Below are 24,230 nucleotides of genomic sequence, written 5' to 3' on the forward strand. Positions count from 1 at the left end.
TGTGCCTAAAATTGGATTTCTTTAATCTTGTACTTTGTACCTTTTTTATTCCTTCTTGCATATATTTATATATATATGTATATATGTGTGTGTGTACTAGAGAGGGAGAGAGAGAGACCCGAGAGGGAGAGAGAGAGAGAGACCCGAGAGAGAGAGAGAGGAGAGAGAGGCCGAGAGAGAGAGAGATAGGAGAGAGAGAGAGATTTTGATGTGTACCTTGATTCCCTTGATCTTTCAAATCCTTGGTGAATCTTCTTCCTAACCAAAACTAACTCTCCATTGTACATCTTTCAATTGATTAGTACCCAAATCTTGTACCATTGTCTCCTATCCTTGCAACAAATCTCCCAAAGATCAAATCCAAGGACTAAACCTAGCCTTGCAAGCTACCTTATTAGGCCTTAGTCTATTTAAGCCTAATGACAACCTATGATGGACTATTATGACACAATCCTAGCCTTTATTAGCCTTAGACCTTGGCTACAAGCTAAACCTAGGTTGTCATTACCTAGATTCACCTAAAAAGCCTAAGATCTTAGTTGATTACATAGCCTTACACCTAAGATTTGGATTGGACAAGCTATGACTTGGTTGAAAGGTTGATGTGATGACTTAATGGAGCAAATCCATGGAGGATTTAGAGAGAGAGAAGGCCGGCCATGAGAGGGAGGGAGAGCCCAAGAGTTTTGCCAATAAATAGCACCCCATGCTTCTCATTCAACTCACACCTTCACCTAGCAACTTCTCTCTCTAGAAAAATTGTGTTCTTTCTTTGTTCTTTCTTTTGTTCTTCATGTTCTTGAGTTGTTCTTGAGTTCTTCAAGAAACTCAACCTAAGCCGCCACTAAACCGCCACTCGACCACCCTCTCGATCCAAAAGTAGAGTAGTGATTAGTCAAGTAGAAGTTTCGAGAGAAACCTTTCTCTTTCGAAGCTACCGGAGACTACCGTAGGAAGTTACTCCGCCCGACCACCGACGTACTTTCCGTAGCCGACTAACCTTCCGTAGCCGACTACCGCCTAGAAGAACTGTAAGGAATCCTTACTTACTCCCTATTTATTTACTTACTCAAGTATAAAGTAGGTTATCTTTATTTACGTACTTATCGTTTGATTAGAAGTATTCGTATTTTGATCTTTAAGATAGTTATGAGTATGCATATATGAGTTGCTTGTATTACTTGTGGTATGTGATAAAGCATAAGTGATTTCACTCCAAAGACGTCCGTACATGTGGCGTTGTGCTTTGAATAAAGCATAAGTGATACACTCCAAAGGCGTCCGTACATGTGGCGTTATGCTATAAGTAGTAATTGAGCGTGATGAGTAATATAGAATTGGATGATCTTGTTAGGATGATTCTTGCTTACGTTTGTCCTACCGCGGAGTCTTTGCATGTAACGAGACACGAGAATCGAGAAAGTAGAAATATGACACCTAGGGTGTGAGTAATGAAAGGAAATGTTTTTCGAGGAAGAAAATATTTTGAAACAACATAATGACCGATTTCGGGTGGCATTATGTGAGTTGTGTGTGTACGTGTGTAAAAGACGTGTTTTGAAAAGGTTTTGAATTTTCGAAAACCGCAATGTGGCCGGACGTGGTAGCCCATTGTGTGGTGTGTGTTGAAAAACCCAATGAGAACCCGGAGCGGCGGAATCATTGTGGGATACTCGGGAACCCAGAGCGGCGGAACCGAGGGTTTTGAAATGTGTGCGTTCCCATGGGAACCCGGAGCGGCGGAACCATGGTGAGGTATAGCTTGGTTATCCGCGGTACGGAGCCAATGCAAATATTTTTGTGTGCCAATGGGAACCCAGGACAGCGGAACCATTGTGAGGATACTCGGGAGTCCAGAACGACGGAACTGAGGTTGGGTGTGTAGCTTGGTTATCCGCGGTACGGAGCCAATGCAAATATTTTTGTGTGCCAATGGGAACCTGGGACGGCGGAACCATTGTGAGGATACTCGGAAGTCCGGAACGGCGGAACCGAGGTTGGGTGTGTAGCTTGGTTATCCGCGGTACGGAGCCAATGCAAATATTTTTGTGTGCCAATGGGAACCTGGGACGGCGGAACCATTGTGAGGATACTCGGAAGTCCGGAACGGCGGAACCGAGGTTGGGTGTGTAGCTTGGTTATCCGCGGTACGGAGCCAATGCAAATGATTTTGTAAATTGTGTGTGTTAAACAAATGGTTTTTGAAAGATTGTTTTGTAAATGAAAATGTTGACACGGTTTATGATGAGTCGCGTAGGAGAAACACGAAACTCTTGGACACCAACGATAGTTGATTAACGAATGTGGATGTGTCATTGTTAACTGCGTATATATGTATCATGTGGAAATCGATGTGTTATTCCTTTGTTTATAAGTATGGGTTAGCGGGTATGGGATTACTCTGCTGAGCTTTGTAGCTCACGGTGTTGCCTTTTTGGTGACCCTAACATATTATATGGGTGGCGACGCCGGTATAATGTGTCAGATTTCGTAGATGATCAGGGTAAGCAGATCACCGTGGAGACTTTTGGAGCTGAGGAGCTGGCTAGGATGGAGAAGAAGGAGGAGCTGTAGTTAGGAACCTTAGAACCCCCTTCATTTGTGTAAATATTGAACTCTTGTGAGAGTATTTGTTGTAAGAAGAGCCAGACTCTATTTTGAGGTTATCAATAAATTGTGACTCTATTTTGAGGTTTTTAATGAAATTGTCTTTTTAACGTACCCAAAATTCGGGGCGTTACAGTAAAAGTTGGTGTATTGTCTATTTTGTCCCTAAAAGTAGATTTTATTTTAAAAAGTTTGTGAGCAAAAGTGTAATGATGATGGGTAAGTAGGAAAAGTGGAGGAAAAAGTTGATGTGAAAGGTGTAATGATGATGTCTTTTTAATAAGTTGGAGTTACGAAGCAGGACACTTAAAAAGGGACGGAGGGAGTAGTAGATTTATGCGTCTGTTAAATCCTACTTGGCTCGAAACGAAAATTTTCGTCAAGAAAAATGTAAAATGTTAGTATGTATTTTTATGTTTTATAATCTCATTATTCGTACTATTATAATTCTTCTATCCCCAAATGATAGTCCCTTACGAAAGGACATGCAATTTTTGATTAAAAAATAAAGTATTTTTTGTAAGTAATTTTTCAAGTTTCTTCACATCAAATTAAAAATTCGTTGCGAAAAAAATTTAATTAGTTCTTTAATTTGATGTGAAAAAATTTAAAAATTTTGTGAATGTGAGTTTTACTCACTCTGTCTCTTATTTAGAGTTCAGTATTTCATTTTGGGTTGTTCCTTAATAAGTGTCCATTTTAAACATTAGTGGGTAAAAATTGGTGCATTGTCTATTTTGTCCCTAAAAGTATATTCCATTTTGAAAAGTAAGTGAGTAAAAAGTGTAATGATAATGGGTACATAGGAAAAGTAGAGAAAAAAGTTGATGTAAAAGGTATAATGATAATATCTTTTTAATAAGTTGGAGTTACGAAGCAGAACACTTAAAAAGGGACAGAGAAAGTATATTTTTTGATTAAAAAATTGAACGAATTTTTTTTTCCCGTAGGAGACCATAATTTAGGGACATAGGGAGTATAAATTTTGTGTATATATTCTACTCATTGACAAAGATAACAGAGTCCGTTCCAGAAACCTTCTTAAAAAATAAGCAGTTTATTTCACATTTTTAAACTCAAAAATAAAGTAAATGAAAAATAATTTTTCAATTTTTTTTTTGCATCGTATAAAAGATCTTATCGAGATCTTTCAACCAAGATCCATATTGCATATTTTTAGATTGCAATAAATTCATAATTTTTTAGTTTAAAATTACCTTTTTAAAAAATAAGGACTTATTTTTTGTTCCGGAACGGAACCTTAACAGCATCTTAAATTAGAGACGATTATGGAGTACATGTTTATTTAAGGGAGTAGGAATTAGGCTCCGTTCCGGAAACATTCTTAAAAAATAAGTACTTATTTTGCCACTTCTCATTAAAAAATAAGAAAGGTCATTTTACAAAACTCAAATAAAAAAGTTTCTTTCACATTTTCAAACTCAAAAATAATATAAATGAAAAAAAAATTCAAATTTTTTTGCACCGTATTAAATATCTCAATGAGATCTATCAAACAAGATCCATAGTGGTAGAAAATTATTTGCGTAAACACATGATTTTTTAGTTTGAAGTTGCCTTATACAAAAAATAAGACTGTTGCTATGATAATGGGCGCCGGCGGAGGGAAATCGTACCGGCAGCCGCGCCAGATCGTCTCTGGCCACCGGACAGCCGATCCGAGCCATCCAAAAATTCTAAAAAAAAAAATCGAGGGGACCTATGCGGAAATCAACGGCATCTGAAAGGAAAGAATTTGAATTCGTAAACAAGACCTTTTGGATTCTTCTGAAATTTAGTAATCTAATGGGGTCAAATCACAAATAACGAGACTCATGAGGAAAAGGCAAAAGATCTATCTTCTTGGCCACCACTCAAACGCCAGGTTGGCGCACCAATTGCATTATCCCACGTGTCAGAATAAATGCGTCACGTCAGCGCGTACATCCGTTTCCCCGAAATCAAGAAAGCTGTTACTCCAAAATACGGCTCGCAAAACAAAATGCCTTTTTAAAACCTTTCATACTCCAATTCAAATACGTTTACTTAGCCCCCAAGTGTATACGAAGATTAGAACAAGCACCCGGCCCGTACTGTATAAATACAAAATCCGTACACAAAAACGAGAGAGAGAGAGAGATTTCAAGAATTCACCAAATCATTGTGCGCAAAGATATCCATCCAAGAGTTCTGTATAGGAGAAGGAAACTTGGAGGACAAGGATTTTGAAAGTCGAAAAGTATTTGAAAAGGACAGAGGGAGAGGGAGAGGGAGAGAGAAAGCAAGACCAATATCCCTTATGAAGCGAATGTCGTCTCAAAACGTTGAAAGGTGAGTCACATCTTATCCCAATCTTTAACTTGTTTTTATGAAGCACAAAAAAGGAAACCCAGTTTCTTGGTTTCCGGAAGAGGTATCTTTTCTTCTTCTTTTTCTTGCGTTGTGTACCCAATATATAAGTCACAACCCTCTCCCATGCACAATGGAGTAGCTTCCTCAACTGGGTTGTTCTTTGTTTTTGCTTATAATGCTTACATCTCATCTTTCCCCTAGTACTGTTCGAGTGAAATTAAAGGTTCTGTGTATCTGACTCTTGCGCGCCCAGACTTCCATTCGCCATTGCATGAGTCTTGTCCACTTGAATGCAGTTTGATGTGACTAGAAATAATGGGTTATATGCACTTCTTCATTCTCTATACGGTTTAGGACTTCCATTCCTCTGATCGAATTGCAAAAGTGGGGCCCTCACGCATTCGACATCCGTAGTATGCGATTCATCATATCCTGTGTGTTTTTGGGTTTTTTTATGCAGAATTGTACATGTATTATGAGAATAATTCGACATTCTCAAAACTGATATTTGTTCTAGCCAAATAGCTCGGCATTCTTTTGTTAAAATTGTTACAAGCTCACACAACTTTTGTTCAGTAAGTTGTAGGAGTATATATAGTCAGAGTCTTGATTTCATGGATTGCCTCGACACCAGGAAATTGCGAAAGAGGGGCGATGGAGGTGAAATGATAAAGGAGACTCTGCTCAAGTGGCAAAACTATCACAACCACCGATTTGATTGCAGCGACGATGGAGCAAAAAATAGAATAAGAAGGGCCCCATCGAAGGGATCGAGAAAGGGTTGTATGAGAGGGAAAGGAGGGCCTCAGAATTCTGGCTGCGCATACAGAGGAGTTAGACAGAGGACTTGGGGTAAGTGGGTTGCTGAGATTCGAGAACCAAATATCCCTGCTTCAAACACCCAGAAAAAGACGGGAGAAAGACTTTGGCTTGGCACTTTTTCTACGGCTGTCGAGGCTGCTCGTTCTTATGACAAGGCTGCTACAATTATGTACGGTCCTGATGCAATTCTGAACTTTCCTGGCTGCTATACCGATTCGATGAACTTGTCTAACAAGTCGTATTCAATTACTACACGTTCTGTATCCACACCCGAGTCTAGGTCAATATCAGGCGACTGTGAGGAGGTCGCCAAGGAATTGAATACTATGAGTCACGTATCCACACCCGAGTCCAGGTCAATATCAGGCTACATCGCAGTCGCCAAGGAATTGAAGGAGAACGAATGCTGGAGGGATGAGGACATGACGATTAATCAGAGTGAGCTATGTAGAGATATTCATGAGGTACTGACTCCCGGAATAAGAGAAGTGCCGAAAGACAATAATTTAGAAGCTACGGATTCAAATACTCTTTACAATGACATAGAAGAACCCGATTACATGCAAAATTTGGAAGACAAAACAAAAACAACTGATTATGAAAGTTCAGGAGGCGGTGGTGTATGTGAACACAGAAAAGATGGGAATTGGGATTCAGGTCAATTGATTATGATCCAAGCAACTGATTTTGAGAGTTCAGGAGGCCCCGGGGTATGTGGACACAGAGAAGATGGGATTCGCGATTCCGGTCAATTGATTAATGGAGAAAATTTGCAATGTGATAGGACATCCGACCAGATTTGCCAGTTGCAGAACCAAGAGCATAATAGTTTCCAGAATCTGTTGAAAGATGAATCGTTGGACATTGAACCTTTTAGCGCTTTTGGTGTTCAGGAGTATGCATTTAGACAAGATGGAGACAATGGAAATGACCAATTGTGGCCCTCTTATGACCCTTTGCAATACCAAGATCAACTTGCTTACATAGAAAAGATTTTAATGGATGCGGATTTTGACATCCAGTCTCAGTTGGAGAATGCCAAGGCATGTGAAGTTGTCCAGAAATTGTTAACAGCAGAAATATGCGACACTGAACCTTTGCAGATAGATAGCACCGATGATGGACCTAAACTGAGACAAGAATTCTTCGATGAAAGCTGTGGAACACCATATGATCTGTCTGACCAGATTCAAAACCTGGAAATGCAAAAATATACGGGTAATAACTTTAATGGTTTAACCAATGAAACGTGTGATGTGAAGCCTTCTGGAGATTCTGCTTCTGATATTCATATCCCTAAACTGCAACAAGAAGGTTTTGGAAACGAAACGACTTCAGAAAGTATGGAGGGCAATGATTCCTTTTTTGATGTGAAGCCTTCTGGAGATTCTGCTTCTGATATCCCTAAATTGCAACAAGAAGGTTTTGGAAACAAAACGACTTCAGAAAGTATGGAGGGCAATGACTTCTTTTTTGGCTTTTCAAATGACGAAGATTATGGTTCCCTGAATTCCTTGATTCTGGAAGAAATTGATGATGACAGTACGATGACGGATGGAGGACCTGAAGTGGATTAATTTGACGGAAGACTAGGAGACTATAATAGTTCAATTAGAAGACAGAGATCAAGATGCAATATGATTTTTGAACAGTCAAGATGCAATAGGTTGGAAACATCATATAGATCTACACTTGTAAATAGACTTAATGAGTTTTTTTTTTGCAAGTTGTTGTGATTACTCAGTTATGATTCTGTCTGGTGACTAAATACCTCATTTAGTCAGTCGTCTTTTGAAAGAAATTATTAGAGGTGGCAATTTCAACCGATATTCTCTAGCCCGCCCAAATCCGTCTACTTGTAACCCAACCCAATCTGCCCATATTGTATAATGGGTTGATATCAACCCATATTTATTTGAGTTTAGATGGGTTAAAAGTGAGTTAAATATGGGTTAGAGTTAAAAACCCACTCCACACACTCCAGTCCATACAATGCACACAAATCTTACAATTCTACGAGTGCCTGCCCATAAATCTCTCTCTTCTGGCTGAACTTCTCTCTCTCTCTCATGCCAAAAAGGGTCTCCCTATGAAAATGGATAGTCAAAATCAAACCAAATTACTCTCAATTTTGATCGGTTCTAACTCGAACAAAATCGAGCCGACTGATTCTTTTAAATTGCTTTTTACTAAACATATAGGTGGCATACTTACCCAAAAGAACATATAGGTGGCATTTAATTTTTATTCTCTCCTGTAAAAAGGAAAAAAAAAACACTTTCGTCTAATTTAAAATAACTATTTTTGTTTTTTGTTTTTTTAAAACCAGTCAATTTCAGACACTTGTTGAACAAGGGCACTGATAATGCCACGAGTGGCTTTGTTTATGCCACGAATTTTATTAGTGTCTTACCCTTATACCCTTGCCTCTTGAGCTAACATCGTCTCTCTCCTCCACTTTTTCTAAAAGAATTCTCTTCATCCTACATCACTACATCAGTAATCAAACTGACAGAATTCCTAATTTTACTTTCGACGATATAGACATGACCTCAAACCTCTCCTTTCTTATGACAGAGCTACTCCTCTCTCTCTCTGTTCACCAGAGCAAATTTCGTTGAACAAGACAAATCATTGCCGCCTTCTTCGCCATCGGAGATCTTGGAATCAAGCAATACCCCTGCCAATTGATCTTCCCATCAAGCAATTTGTCTTCTGTGGTAAGAGGGGAATGGGAGTGACGGTGTTGGCACATTTGTAGCAAGAGAAGAGGGAGGAGAGGCCGGGCGGGTCTTAGAGTGACGGAGGGCCTCAAACCTCCCTGCCCCTGGTCTCTTACTTTGGTTTCACCATCTACAACGACTGAGTTTTCCTCTGGCGAACACACTAATTGAGAGAGAGAGAGAGAGAGAGAGAGAGAGAGAGGGGGGGGGCTGTTGAGAGAATGACTGGTGGAGGGCAAAATTGGGAGATGAAAGTAATTGTCGTGGCATTAAAAATAATTGTCGTGGCATTATCCCCGCCACAATTCCTTTTTCTATAATTTCCATTCTTTCAAATTTTCTTCCTGCGGCCAGGTGTTTTTGAATTCAAGCCCCGTCCCACTTTAAATTATAGGTGATGTATTGTGAGAGAATGCCGTCTCATAAAGAGATAAAATAGGTACGTAAAAAATAAAAATCTTAGCGGAACGGGCCTCATTGAAACAATTGGGCATTCCTTCATTATTATTAATTTAAATAAATTTCCTAATGTGGGCTGGTCAGCTTTTTTAATCCTTTTATTGAAGTGTGCTAAGTATAGCATAAGCAATCCGTTTCCACGCTTCCAAAAACGGTTTGAAGAATTTGTGGATTCGATGTTTTTTTTTATTTCTGGAAATTTGAAGTGTTCTGAGTATATCCTCACGGTACCGGACCGAATTCGGTCTTCATTCTGAATGATCAAAAATAAAAGTTGGTCTTCACTATTCAATCCAATCAAATTCATCCACAAAAATTACTTTTTCGATTCTCACGTCGAGACGAACTAATAGGGATATAAAGTTTGTCACAAAATAAATAAATATAAAAAGAAGAAGTCACTTGACTCTTTAATCCAAACCTAAGCGGTGACTTTGGCAAACGCAACGAAAACCGAAACTGTACAATTGGTACAATCATCACATTCCAGACAATTCTCTGCTGTGGTCTCTGATGCCTCGTCAAAGTTACGTTACTGTTTGGAAATGGAACAAAAAGTTAAAACTTGATTTTTTTAAAGCTTTTTTAGCCTCTAATTGTTTCATTTTTTTTCAAAAAAAATTGATTTTAATCATAAAATTTTACTTTGGGGGGGGGAAGGAATGGAAAATGGGTCGGGTCGGGCGGGTTTGGGTTTGGCCTGGCCCATATTTGACACACGACCCGTTTCAACCCGCCCGTTTGCCACCTCTAGAAATTACTAGTAATAAAATTTGAGAGAGCAAATTTCCTGCGCCAATTAGGAGATTATATTTCCCGTTGTCTTCATTTTTGTTTTGACGCTTTCAACAAGTTCTCCTTCTGGTGCATTCTGGGACAAGATTATCATTCTTCTGTTGTTATTTTCGTAGGTTAAGGCTTTGACTCTTCTTGGCCCTTTCTGAGACTCTCTTTAGGGTTGTTTTTGTGATTATGGTGTGTTCGTTGGATTATGTGGCTCGTGGAGGACTTTGAACTTTGATATCAGATCAAATGTCCAGTGTGCCATTCTAAAAGGAAAAAAAGAAGAAAGAGAGAGACAAGCTTCAAATTTAGCACCTATCAGTTCAAAAAAGGAAGAAAAAAAAACATATTAGCGTGAAAATAGACATGGCAAAAATAATGTGTAATCCAAGAACCAGCTCCAAAAGGACTGCATTAGATATTGCTTCACTCCTCCATGGGTTTCTTCATGCCATTATTTATGCAAATATTCGAGATCTTATACATCAACTCGTCATAGAATTGTTTAAGCTGAAGTCATCGTTTATCAGATGGTGAACAAGACTTCGAATCATCATCATAATCAGCTTTACGTGGTATCATTGATGACGGTATCGAGCAACCCTTGCCAAGGGAAATTACTTCGATCTTGAGCTTAATAAACACTTCTCTTCAAAGGGAATCTTTTTTGGACCATGGCGTTAGAATCTTGTACTTGGTTTTACATAGAACTCCAACGAAGTTTACGACATATGTAGTTCTTGTAAGTGTGGAAGTCAGGGAAGTAACCTCTGAACCATTACCTCATGATGTTAATTTGTTTTCCAAGTTACTGTCTAAGTAACCCATTTTTGGCTTGCTGAAATCTGTGAAAGCCAGTTGCTCCAAGGAAGTATCTACTTTGTGGAAATTACCTCCCAATACCAACTTCTCGCTTCGATTCATGTCACTGATCCAATCTGAAGATATAAAATTCACCAGTATGTGCAGAGAGATGGAAATACTGAATATACAACTTTCATCAAACCTCAAGTATTTTCCTGCTCCATCTCAGACCAAAGAAATTTCCAAGGTCCTGCTTTTGTGCCCAACCTGAGAAGCAGAAGTTCATGAGTGAGAAAGGTGCAGAAGAGAAATAGGTTGATTGCCTCACGTGCATAATATTGAATGTGTCACAACCCAAAAATATACCAAACAAACAGTACAAGACTCCTAAGCCTAATGGTGGGGCATTGGGCTGTCATTGGGTTTGACTCCCTCTACTTCCATCATAATCAAAACAACATAGACATTTGAGGTGCCTAAATTCAGGAAGAAACAAATCATGAGACACATGTACTCGGTCTTCTCTCCAAGGCCTAATCCCATCTAAAACCAGGTGATGATGTCAAAGGTGCAGACCCAGATTCTGTTTTCCTGACAATTAAGCAGCCCTATTGTTGAGCTAAAAAATGGAACGATATAATACTTCTTACATAGGGAACAAAGTAAGTGGTGGCTCCAGTTAGACATGGTGTCGGAAATGGTATCTTTTACTAACAAGAATGACAAACTGTAGAGTTTCACCTCCATATTCCAGCTGCTACACGCAAAGTCATAAACAGAAAGAGCCCTGTCCAGACTCCAGCAAGACCATACAGAGGAGCAGCAATAACTAGGAACACCGAAGAGATCATTCCAACCAGCACCTGCTTAATCAAAATCATGCTCTTAGAAGGAATAGAAAAATCGAAAAAACTATTTACTTTTAATGCATAAAGACATACCATGGAGTAAGCTGCATATCCAAAGTCGGAGACTCCATAGTAAAGCCCATCAAGAACAAATGCAAGAGCGTTAATTGGCTGAGATCCAGCAACAAACTGCAGAAAATATGAATCCAGTATGTCACGATCTAAACGTATGGGAAGAAACCGTAACCCCAAACTCATAAAAATTACTTATGGATTCCAGTGTGGAAAAGTTCTTGCTAAAATATCACCAGAATATAAAACTACTGTGTGTGTTCTGTACTTGAGATCGCCCAAAAGTAACATAGAAATGGAGAAAGGAGATAGGAGAGAGGCCAAATCTGAAACAAAATAACAATCGCTACTATGAATTTCTCCTTTGTCTGTGAGGTGCTTATAATCTGCTCACAAAGCTCCATGATTTATTCATAAGTTAACCTCAACTATCCTGTGAAATTCCTCCTGAAAAACAACATAGGGCTCTGGACAATATATAGTCGCACTGTTGCAGTTGCATATCCTTTCTACCATACATAAGTGGAGATAATACTTCTAATTTAGATTGTCGCCCAACAATGTAACAAAGCATCTATTAGAATGATATGCAACCCCAAACCCTATGGTCATCACTCATCAGGTACCATCATAAGAGATGGTAATAAAATGGACCAGCAATTTGCTACACTGGGCCAGAATGACGAATATACTACAAAGAAATATCTGCACCTGTCTTCCAACTTCATGGGCCTAAACGGGTTTAATCCTGCCCAGTTGATACGTAGTTCCTCTATGTAATTTACATAAAAACAGGTGAACTGGCTAAAGGTTCTATCTGCTGCTCAATATGAGAATGTTCAATTCAGTCACTTAGATGTCTATATGGAGGAATATAAGTACATCAACCAGTCCAAGTTTTGAAATGGATCTCACACATCCCATTTGCATGATAAGAACAAATAAAGAAGGAAAACACAATTGTTTATTGGATGCTCCCTCTGACATATATCTAGAAAGCACAGAGATCCTCAACAAAAAAAGATCGCCAAAATGTGTAGTTTTGTACTGTTAAAGCATCCAACTCAGAGCCAATCGGCAGTGCAACAAATTCATATACTAGTTTTGGAGGCGTACTGTTAAAGCATCCAACTCAAAGCCAATCGGCAGTGCAACAAACTCATATACTAGTTTTGGAGGAGATAATTAACCGATGTGCGACAAACTCCAACACTTACCAAGATACCAGACAGCGCGATTCCCAGAACTTCTGAATCATTGCTAAATAAGTTAGAGAGAGCTCCAAACCCAAGAAACAAAGTGACAGCTAATGAAACTCCTGTTATTAAACCAATCTGATTCATACAAAAGGAAGAAAAATAGAACTGGTAAGTTATGAGTGCCACTGCCACCTGATCAAAATCCTGAAAGCCAAGTTGGAATAACAAATACACAAAGAGCCAACCTGTATTATTCTATTCACCACTTGGCGTGCCTTACCGTAATCCCCTTGGGAGTAATCACCAGCAAGAAGAGCCTGTAAGAAAAACATTGATGCAGTATCAGAAGAGAAACAATGAAAATACGAAAAGAAAGAAACCCTAAGACTCAGCCATTGGGAATATGTTTCAAAATACCAGTGAAACGAGTAAAAGGAACAGGGTAAAAGCAAGATGTGGAAGCAGCAGCAGATGCACTCATAAGTTCACTTGTATCCATTATAAACATTGTTTCATTTGTGCAATGCTGCTCAATGTATTGTAACGCATAATCTATAACAATATAAATGCATTGTCAAACTAATAGTAGTATAAAAAATTGTAGTGAACCAATTATTGTCATAATGCTAGCTAACTTTAGCTCCACTGCCTCCTCCAACCTTAGTATTAACTCATGGTCCATTGACTTCAGTATGGGAGTCGGATCTGAGTATTATTAAGTGTCATGTTTCTCTTATAAAAAAAGTGTCATCATGTAATTCTTACGTTAAGTTTCATATTTCCTACACAACTCTTTCATTCGATTTGCATAAGATGTGTTTACAAACTCATATAAAACATTTTAAGCATAGATTGAGGGCTTTATCCAGAGTTCCATAGTACCCTCCAAATCTCTAATATATTTGTTCGGCGCTTGTCAAACTAGACATGCTGGACATGTAACCCATATCCAAGCATCAGGAGTTCAACATGGGTATCCACTATCCACAAACTCAGAAAGAGAAGAAAACAATTTAGAAGAAATCAAAATATACCATACTAAAGTGTTCTTTCGCTTGGGGAGCCAGGCCCTGTGAACCACCTCTAAGTCTTCCCCTAGAATGGGGTTAAACGAAAATGCTCTTCCATCCAGCCTGTTTGGGTGCTAATACTTTAATAGAGTATGCACACCTCCACTAGACAAGTGGGTTCCTCTCCTTTATGTAGTACCTAATATTTATGCAGCTATTGTAATTTAATGCGTTTCTTTCCTGCATAGCTTCTCAAGGCTAAGGGCCCATCTACCTTACAGTTTGGGGACAATGCAGCCACTCGTCTGCTATTTATCTAAAAAGTCACCTAAGTTCCCACATACTCTTCAACCATGTATCTTTTATTGCTCATAAATAAAAATTCACCTAATTGCCAAAAGAATCATTAAGCATATCTAAAGTGGTTTCTAATTTTTGGTTTCTTCTATTCCAAAAATAACTAAAAATGTCATAAATACGAAGAGATCAAAAAGGGTTAGAAGCAAATTTCTACATGTATTAACCTAATGCAAAGAAAAACCTACTACAGCAAAAAAAAAAGGTATCCATTATCAAGGTGGTCACGCTTGGTCTTAAGCACTGATGATAAGCTATAAACATAACCTTGTGTTCAGAATAATTCCTGTACTGCATAGCAACAATACGGCATCATATCACCCACAAATGATACAGAGGACCGGTATAAACAGAAACTTTATGACCATGTTCGTTTTGGGATTTTGGTGGTCTATAATAAATTTTCTTCCAATTATTACTCTCTCTCTCTCTCTCTCCACTCATTACCCAAAATTCCAAACCAAAATCCTAAAACGAACATGGTCTAAGTGCAACCGCAATGCTGAAATGCACAGTGCAAAGATATGAAGACTTCATTGCGTACCTGTCCCGCTAGTGCTAAAGCATCGGTAAGTAAAGATACTGCCAACCAAACTTGTAAGCAGATTTGATGACCAGCCATAGCTATGGGTCCCTCTCTTGCTGCCATTGATGTAGCTAGTGTCATGGTAACAAGCACTGCTAAGCTTCTGGTAATTAGAAGCCCACCTACAAAACAAGATGAGATCATATCTACGATGAATTGCCAAGGCCGGTCCTATACTTTTGGAGGCCCGAGGCCTACTCACAACGTGGGGCCCTGTCTATTTTTTTTTATTAAAGTTGAAACCAAATCATGGAAAATGTAAATATATATAAATATTACTAGTTTTAGCATGTAAAAAAAACTTAAATGAAACATAAGGTAAAATATAACCAAATGAATAGATACCAAGCATATCTGTAATTTTGTGTGAAAAGTATTTCTATAAATCTTCGTTTGTGTAGCAATTAGCATGTTGCGTGTGGTGGTTGTCGTACGTTGGAGCCCTATTTTGGCCCAAAAAATAGGGCCCTAGGCGGCGGCCCTAGCCTGTACATTTCAATTAATCTATGCAACCCTACAAGCCAAATAGCATACTATGAAGCACCGACACTCCTACAGGCCGTCGTGTCCCCGTGTCCGACACGGAAACACAGCAAAATACTTATGGGACATGCCACGCGTCCAATAAATTTAATTAATTTTTTTAAGGCGGACAGGGCGGGGACACGGGAGGGAAACTGCGGGGACAATATGCAATTTTTTTTAAAAAAATTTGGGTTGTAAATTTTTATTATTTAAAATTGTTGGGTTAAAAGTGTAATATGATGTATATATGATGCTTGTTTGTATATATTGAAGCTTCATACTTATACATCTAACTATATTTCTACTGGTATAAAATAAATATTATGTATTAATTTATTTTTGTCGTGCCTGTGTCCCCATTTTTTAAGAAATCCCGTGTCCCATGTCCGTGTTTGTATCCGTGCTACGTAACATATTAGTTTACCACAAACCTCATGTCAGGGCTCAAGTACAGATACAACAGCAAATACAAAGAAAAGGATTGTGTAACTCTTGTTACAAACTACAGAAATTATGATCACGATGTTCAATTATATAAAAGGTGCATACACTTTAATAAGCTGAGGGAATCATTTGACCAGGAAACAATTGTGTTTCCGGTCATACAAAAGAAAATCTAAGTCATGTCTTTCGTTGAACTAATTGACACATAAAGACACGCTAAGACAAAGGCATATATAGTAATCACATCAGAATATCCCTCATGGAAATAAAATATTTCATTTCCCTGTTAAACATAGATTTGTGGCTAACACATTTACTTGCACCCAATGCTTAAGCTAGCCTTTCCTTCCTAGCCAAATGTTAGGCCATCAGTTAACAATGTCCTAACAAGATCTAATTAGGCAGATTGTGTGCATGAGATACTGAACAAATAACTTCCTTAACCAAGTTGGAGTTTCTATTCCCTGCCAAGAAGAGGACACTGTGATATTTTGCTGTCATGCATCCGGGTCTACCAATGATAAGTAAGAAGTTGCTGAGTATAGTCTTTGTAAATAGATTATAATGATGGTTTCTAGCAGCAACTCTTAATTTCAACAAAACTGAGTTGAACATTCACAATAACAATGCAATAGCATCTTATGAAGTTCACTTTTGTGCATCCTATCTTCAGCATTTTACGAAGGACTGATGATTCCAAATCTTGTTACATGATTTTAAGTAACACTCAAAATCATTATAAATGTGTAAGTGGTAGAAATTATCCAACAACGTTAGCCTCTGTTGCAAATTTTGAACTTAACTCAGGTAGTCAGGTGTGAATATATGTGGTGCTTTTCACTCGTTATCATGTTCAATTGTATTCATATCTTTACTTCCATGTTGGACCTATCAATCAATTGAAACTTCCTGCCATTATTCAGATTAGAAAATGTCTGTTTAAATCTGTGACGGTGGCACATTCACCTAGACACTGCACTTTTCACATTGGTTGTCCAACTGATAGAGAAAAAGAGCATATTCACCTAGACACTGCACTTTTCACATTGGTTGTCCAACTGATAGAGAAAAAGAGCAAAAGCCAATCGTCAACTTCAAGAGACTTACCAGATTTTAGGTATCGAAAAACTCTTCCCCCATCAATCTTTGGAGAAACAAGTAACACTTTGCTATTCAACTTCCACAGAAGGATAACAGCAATCAAATATCTGACAAAGACAACACAAGAAAAATCCATGAGGAGAAGAAATATAGCTGAAGTCCTATGTTTCTTGAGGAATGTTGAGTATATGCATTAGTTTTACCACATCATGGACGTACTCAGAAATCACAGTAGCAATTGCAGCACCACCAATGCCAAGACCAAAGATAAAAATGAGAATTGGATCTAGTATTGCATTTAATAAATTTCCAGCAGCTGAAATCCAGAGTAGGCAATTTGTCAAATACTAAAAACGCTATTTCACTTAACGGAAGATAGAATCCACAGATATTGACACATCTATAATTAAATTCGATAAAGCGAGTTGCATGGAGGTATCACTGGTTTCCAATAAAATGCTAAGTTGTATTGCAGGTAACAATCAACTTGATTTACTCTTTCAAATAGCAGTCAATTTTTTCAAAGTAGGTTCACATCTAGTCTTCTACAATAAAACGTCCTGGTAGCTCCTCGGTTCTTGGAGGTTTAGGGGGGCCACTGTTTTAGTGATATTCTGAGAGCAGCCACTTTGTGCATATATTGCCAAAGGTTAGGTCTGTCTCCAATCATCTCCGCCCATACCCCCAATGATTGGGGACTAGATGGGTTATGTTATGTGGTTGTTGTTGTTGTTGTTGTAGGTTCACATCTAGTCTTTAGCAATTGGGCAACTCCATTGATCAAGCAACCTAGTCTACATCACACCTGTGGATATGAATATGTAAAAGCCCGAACAACCCCACAATAAAAGATATGCAAACTTTTTCTTGTTTGTTTTTGGGTAAAGCTTCAGCTTGCCTGATGTTCAATAGCTTGTTTAACATTTCTATGTGGGCTTTCGGAAAGACCTTGGCAAAGCTTGTTAATGGCATCCCAGAGGAATATTACTTCGAATAGCTGGAAGCAGATCGAATGCAGTAGCTTTAGCCAAACTCAAGAATCTAGAGTCTGCTTTGAATAAAATCCTTGTGCTGCGAGGACTTAACTTTACCCGTGCTATGCAATTACAAGTAGGCAAACTATCCCAGTAAGTCATTTGACAAATTTATCGACTATGCTTTTGCATGTTAATTTCTATTTAAGCATAAATTGTGTGACAATCTTTCTTTTATTAGACAATACCTGGGCTATTTGTTCTCGACCCAAATCTTTGTAGGTGCAATGGTGACATAATACCTCGCTAAAAATACGTGCTTTGGGCTCTTGGCATCCCATCTGATTGTGCCTGGACCTGGAGAAAACTTATCAATCTGAGGGGTACAACTAGGCTCTTTCTATTGGAATGGCAAAGTTCACGTCTTCACATGCAAGAGGGAATTGCAAGTGTTCAATAGCTTGATCTACATTCTTGGGCCTATTTACTAATTGCTAAAGCTTTTGGAACACCTGGTAACCAAGGGAGGTCTTTGGGTCAAGTCTCTTTGTTTGTATTTGTTCCGCACTTGCACGTACAAGAAGGGGTAGCATGTGAGGGTGATAGATAGCTTAATATACTTTGTTGGGCCTATTTGCTACTTATTTAATGTGCTTGAGACAGCAGGTAAAATTGATAGAAGGTACTTTTCTTCTGTATGAGTATTTTAGCCCCAAGCCATCTCCTCTTCCAGGATTCCTCTAACAGCCAAGTGTATTCGATATACAATACATAACTGTCGAGAAGGCCCTTCACCCCTTCCTTGCAGCCCTCTTTACTACCCAACTGCTCTATAAATGATAAAGTCTTACGGCTGTCTCTCCTTCTTCTACCTATATGCTGCAGCAACTTGTGATGCCATCATACCTCAAATTTCTACTATTCACTGCCACAATCTTGTTTGGTTCCCTAAACGCACTCCTATAAAGTTCTATCAATTGGATGGCTATAGAAAGAAAGCTCAGAACTAAAGGGAGACACGTCATTAGGGACTTACTCTTCTTCTTCCTCCATATATTCTCTCTTCTTTAATTGACTTACTCCGGAAATATATGGAAATAAGTTTGTCACCTATGTGGCATATCTAAGTTCAACAATTATGCATGGCTTGTTAGGAAGTCCTTCTATAACACAGTTAGAAGTCTTGCTTGGGTTGCATGGGGAGGGCTACTACATTTTGCAAGAAAGTGAGTGCAGAATTTTCCAAGCCATTCACAGGCCTTTCCTAGAGAAGACTTGCTTTGATGTTTGCATAAAAAGCCCTGAACAACACTGTGATTTGTAGTTGTAGCCTTTGGCGAAACCCTCATTGGATATCAGTTCATCCTAGTTGAATTTTTTTGTATATGGAAAGTAGGCCAGCCGTTTTGTTTTTTGGTTTTAAAGAGATATCTCCTTTTCAAAGCAATTCTAGTTCACTATCAAAACAAAAAATATTCACAATTTTGACATGCAGTACTTGCCGACAGCAAACAGAGGTGTCTTCGTGTCCTTAAATCCCCGAAAAGTGCCTTGTGCAGCAAGTGCAATTACGATTGGTGGAGCACCAAAGGCTCTCAGGGAAAGAAATTCCTCAGCTGGTACACGCATTGGTGAATCCTGCAAACACAACAAACCTCAGTGAATACAGGCATACCATGTCATCAATCACTATAAGATATATGCAACGCCACAAGTACAACTCATAGAAGGCACGGTGGCACTAATGGTATGATGAAAGATTTTTCTATGGAGCTTCCCTCTAATTGCAGAAAACAACAATGGAGTCACTGGCGGAGGGAGCCCATGCCCTTACTGCCATTTGCTATTTCTTATTCCATTTTTAACATTAGCCTTCATTCTCCAAAGCATAGAAGGTTGGTAACGAGGAAGAAGCATTTTCCTAGAAGTAGATCTAGCATTTATTAATGAGGACATGCTTGCTCAGTATTTGTTTATTGGCCCTTTTTCAAATGACCCAATTTCATTACTTTCCAAAAGACATCACAAAGGGACATCTTTGTTTAAACTTAGTTTCAGTGCACATTATTTTCCAATCTTATCATTGTCTGTTGCAACAAAACAAAAACAAAAAAAAAGGTTGTTGAAGCTGTATTTTATGATTGCCCCACTGATGTTAATTCCTGGATTCATCACTAAATAGCATCATGATATGTAATATTGATGCAATACTAGAACCACACTGATGGTCAGTTTTATAGATACTCAATTCTACATCACCATGCAGGGTTATGATACGGTCACAAACTTAATCACATTTCATAACTGTAACTGCAAAGAGCACATTCTCTCTGCATCTCACATTTGGAAACTAAAATCCAATATAAATGCAAATAATGGAACAAAGACAGAATGAAAAAGTCATCTAAGAGGCTTTGATCAAGTTCAATAGAAAGGGACTGAACTCTGAAGTGGATCAGGATGAAGAAGAATCCCAATGGGGTTGAGGGACCTGAGAGCCTAGGAGATGCTGTCCTGATGGTGCTTGAGTGCAGCCAATCCAAGCACAAGAGACATGAGGCTTTTATAAGTTCAATGAACAACCTTCACCTCATTCATACATAGTTGCTAGTTCAGACATTTAAAATCATTACAAGAGAAATGATGTAGTTTAAGTAGACAACAAGCTTAGTAATTTCCTGAACCCACTTATACTTCGAAGTCTTAATCATATCATTTTCATTGCAGGTAATCAAACTCATAGGCATCCTCTAATTGAGAAATGAGTAAAATAACTAATAGTAAATATTCCTACAAAGTGATTAATGCTTCTACACGGGCTATGGAAAGGCTAGAAATATCGCTGCAGTAGGCTGTGGATGATATGATTGCATAGATGTCAACTTTCTATATGACTCTAATTTGATAAAATTTGTCAAAAAGGCATCATAAAGGTTATATAACACATAGGTGGGATATTTTTTAACATATATGAGGTTATCAATTGGGTTTGTGAAAAGGATTGCAATGATGCATTAGGATTTTCCCATAACAAGAACAACCACAGTAAAACATAAGCAAAAACGTAAGGATCCTAGAAAACTTATGGGGAAATAAAGTAGTCTCTTGAGTATGCAATCAAGTACTAGCTATGAAAGACGTACAGCAGGTATACCCATGGTATTCATCAAGAACCCGGAGCCAACAAAAAGTGCTAGAGCTTCTGCAACACCAATGCCAGCAGCTAGTGCTAAAGAAGTCGACACGGAAGGAAGGATTTTCTTGCTTTTGTGGTCAGTCACGTGATCTCAACAAACACAAACATAATCGAAATCTTATTAGACAATGGAAAAGAGGGTTCTGTCTGTATACCATTGAAAACTAAACGATGGAGAGACTAATCACAATAGCTGACGCTACAGGATGTACCTTGGTCAATTTGATGAGATTCATCACGACTCTTGGGAACCAATGCTTGCTCTTCAGCAACGAAGGACGTGGTAATGTTGAGCAAAGGAACATTAAACAATTTCGAAACCAGATTGAAAACTGAAGCTGATACCCCTACGGCTGCCAATTCAACTGATCCTGCACAACCAAGAGTCATACCTTATAAATTACTAAATTACTAAGCTCATTTCAACTAATTGGGTTATAAAGCAACAAAGTTAGATACAAAACTTGGACTAGCCATTATCATCACCACCATTTTATTCAAGTATGCTTATAACAATTAATCATTCACATGGCTAGTTTAGAGAACCACTATATTGATATGCATGGTCCAAGTGTCCAACCAATAGACCCTAACAGCTTAAGTAACCGTCAATAATTCAGTATACCTATCAGGATTGTAACTAAGAAGACAGAATACAGACTAGAGTTAATTGCTAGCTAGTTGTACAACAAAGCGACAATATTAAAGGGCTACACTAGCCTTTGGGTGATAGGGTAATAAGTCGACCCCATCAGGTTGTTTAATTTCTTAACAAAATGATATTAGCACGTTAAAACATTCCCACCTATTAAGCTCCCTCCCTATTTCAGATTCACAATGTTAGCAGTTCTTAAATTTTCAAACGAATATTTAACCCCATTTCTAAGACATACCCACCTATTAAGCTCCCTCCCTTTTCAGATTCACAATGCTACAAGCTCTTTTCTCGTCTGTCTCTCAGCAAAACTACCATTGTAGATCCACTTCTCTTCTCTTCTTCTCTCTAACTGACAAGAAGAGAATGATTGTGTGACTGAATGGAGGCTTGAATGGATATGTTTGATACTATAGCAAAATAAATTGTTACACAATAATTTCCAAACAAACCAGTGTTCATTGAAAATAGATAATACCCTGTTGAATAGTATAGTTTTTGGAGCTTGTAATCACCCAATAAGTCAGGATTTGAATCACAATAAGAATAACCATTAAAGAAATCAAATTTAGTACCCAAACGGCCAACAAATGCGGTATCCACCAGTGAAGTGAGTGGGTCAGCAGCAAGAGCCAATGCAACTGGCAATGCTATAGACAAAATCTCCAATCCAAGTTGATCAACCTTAAGCCCATCCCTTAAAATTCAAAAAGGAACACAAACGAAGAAAAACTTAGAAACATAATATCCTCATTATCTAAGCCACGCCTTGTATAAATGTGGATTTCAAATCTAGGAACTCGACATTATTATTAAATGAGAACACATATACACCTTGAAATTGAGTATGGAGGTGGAATTGAAGTGACTATTTGGTAGAATTGATTTGAAATCCTTCAATGTCAAAATTTGTAGCATTACAACCATCCCAACTGATACTTCTTTTCTTCTTCCTTTAATCCACCATTGAAACTGGTTTCATGTGCCACCTACGTCTAAAACTCATAGCTACTTTTTGAGTCCTTCTATTGACAGCCTACTGGATTGTGAATAATCTTACCAACATTCATTATACAACCACACCCATTTTTAAACACATAAGGGTGCACACACAAGTGTGTGTGGGTCCTAACACTTGTGTGAGTGTGTGTGCACTTGGGTGTGTAAAAGTGGGTGTGGTTGTAGATTGATTCATCTTAACAAAATGACAAAAAAAAAACACATACTCCAAATTTGAGTCTCCAACACACTTCTTGCATCTTCAACACAATTTCAAATACTTCCATACACTTTTCACACATTTTCAACCTTAACAATACCCCAGTGGGTTGTTTTTAGCATTTTCCATACTTTTTACAGAAAGTGAACTGCAAATGCCTTGCTTTAAAATCCACGTCAATCCAAACAGAGCCTAAAACTCAAACTAAACTGCAATAGCAAATAACTAAATTGTAGTAGTACCTTAATGGGCGAAGAAGAAGAGAAATTGAATCCAACGATGAATTAGAACCCGGGCTCGGGTCCGGGCTCTTGACCCGGTTACTGGAGATTGGGGTTTCGGGTTCCTGGGCCGAGCGTTCAATTGAGGTGCTGGGGCTTTCGCGAGGTGCTGATTTGGTACGAAGACGAAGTGAAAGGTTAGGGTTTGGTAGTAGAATTGAAGCTTTACATGGGGGAGTGGTCGAGTAGTAGGACCACCGGAATTGATGATGCAGGGACTGGATACAGAACAGGTGGTGTGAGAGACCACTCGCCATCTTCAATTCTGAGAGAGAGAGAGAGAGAAAGAGAGAGAGAGAGAGTTGAAGGATTTTTGGTGGAGGGAAATTCCTAGAACCATACGTGGGTTTGTTTTATCTTCCTGGTATATATACATCAACTAATTTAACGGTTTAGAATGCAAGATCTGCTGAAATATCTCCACGCGTGGTACCGTACATTTTTGTGTGTGGTACCGTACTTCTACTTGGCACAACAATATAGTACACTCAATAGGAAGGACAGAGGGAATAGGGGATCTCCCGGGCGGCTATCCTACAGAGCGGTAGACAGCCAATTTGGCCTTCTTTTCGGCAATAGATAGCTGAGATTTTAATTCGAACAATGGACAACTCGGATTAATATGAGATTGGATTAAATCCGAGCCGTCGGCTTCAAAATAGTCTATAGCCCTTGTAGTGGTTGCACTATAGGATTTTCAAATTGCCATTGTTAGATCTTTTTTGGATAACATGTCATTTTCAATTGCTCTTGTAATGCGAATGCTAAAAAATATTCAATATGGATCGTATTTGATACATTTTAAATATAATTCTACTAAGCAAAGTTTTTCAAAAACATATAAAACTTTATAAATCAATTTTTTTTTTCAAAAATTGAGAAGATATTTTAATAATTGCCTAGCGACACTTTCATAAATGGAATTCATTACAAATATTTTGGACAAGTCAAACTAATTATCTAACTATTGTAACATGAGAAAATAACAAGGCAATCATTTTCTTTCATTCCGACTCAAACGTTGAGTCTAACGCAAACCGCAGCACTCGCGATCTACTGTATATTCATACCTAGAATCAATAGTTTCAAAAGTAATAAAGTGTTAGCCAAAGATAAAAGACAATAAATACCCAGACGATCAGATAGACTCCAACCAAGTATGAATGTATCAATGAACTTTCAAAAAACTACAAATCTGACAAACCTCCACAAG

At 38.3% G+C, this 24,230-nt stretch overlaps 2 protein-coding genes across 2 annotated transcripts; one reads left to right on the plus strand and one right to left on the minus strand.

The window, feature by feature from the left end:
- The first annotated feature begins 4,444 nt into the window (after positions 1 to 4,444).
- LOC131322517 (uncharacterized) lies at positions 4,445 to 7,582 on the plus strand. Its single transcript, XM_058353862.1, has 2 exons — positions 4,445 to 4,938; positions 5,594 to 7,582. The coding sequence occupies exons 1-2, from the start codon at positions 4,907 to 4,909 to the stop codon at positions 7,356 to 7,358; spliced, it is 1,797 nt and encodes a 598-aa protein (XP_058209845.1). The 5' UTR covers positions 4,445 to 4,906; the 3' UTR covers positions 7,359 to 7,582.
- A 2,545-nt stretch (positions 7,583 to 10,127) lies between these two features.
- On the minus strand, positions 10,128 to 23,385 carry LOC131322331 (protein DETOXIFICATION 44, chloroplastic). Its single transcript, XM_058353632.1, has 14 exons — positions 22,979 to 23,385; positions 22,093 to 22,214; positions 21,075 to 21,233; positions 20,810 to 20,952; positions 19,169 to 19,304; positions 16,912 to 17,008; positions 16,699 to 16,799; positions 14,581 to 14,744; positions 12,915 to 12,986; positions 12,688 to 12,804; positions 11,492 to 11,587; positions 11,292 to 11,413; positions 10,753 to 10,817; positions 10,128 to 10,674 (listed from the first exon to the last, which is right to left on the minus strand). Exons 1-13 carry the CDS (start codon positions 23,272 to 23,274, stop codon positions 10,754 to 10,756), a joined length of 1,689 nt encoding a protein of 562 aa, XP_058209615.1. The 5' UTR covers positions 23,275 to 23,385; the 3' UTR covers positions 10,128 to 10,674; position 10,753.
- Positions 23,386 to 24,230: the final 845 nt, after the last annotated feature.

The sequence above is a fragment of the Rhododendron vialii genome, chromosome 4a, assembly GCF_030253575.1.
Source record: "Rhododendron vialii isolate Sample 1 chromosome 4a, ASM3025357v1".
NCBI classification, from domain to species: Eukaryota; Viridiplantae; Streptophyta; class Magnoliopsida; order Ericales; family Ericaceae; genus Rhododendron; species Rhododendron vialii.

Bases quoted from the DNA above. Each gene is read 5' to 3' on its own strand.
- LOC131322517 (XM_058353862.1), top strand. From the start codon at position 4,907: ATGAAGCGAATGTCGTCTCAAAACGTTGAAAG. The intron at 4,939-5,593 runs GTGAGTCACATC...CCTCGACACCAG, and splicing joins TCGTCTCAAAACGTTGAAAG to GAAATTGCGAAAGAGGGGCG.
- LOC131322331 (XM_058353632.1), bottom strand. From the start codon at position 23,274: ATGGCGAGTGGTCTCTCACACCACCTGTTCTGTATCCAGTCCCTGCAT. The intron at 16,800-16,911 runs GTACGTCCATGA...TGTCTTTGTCAG, and splicing joins ATTGCTACTGTGATTTCTGA to ATATTTGATTGCTGTTATCC. The intron at 11,414-11,491 runs GTATGTCTTTAT...TTGATTAAGCAG, and splicing joins GATATGCAGCTTACTCCATG to GTGCTGGTTGGAATGATCTC.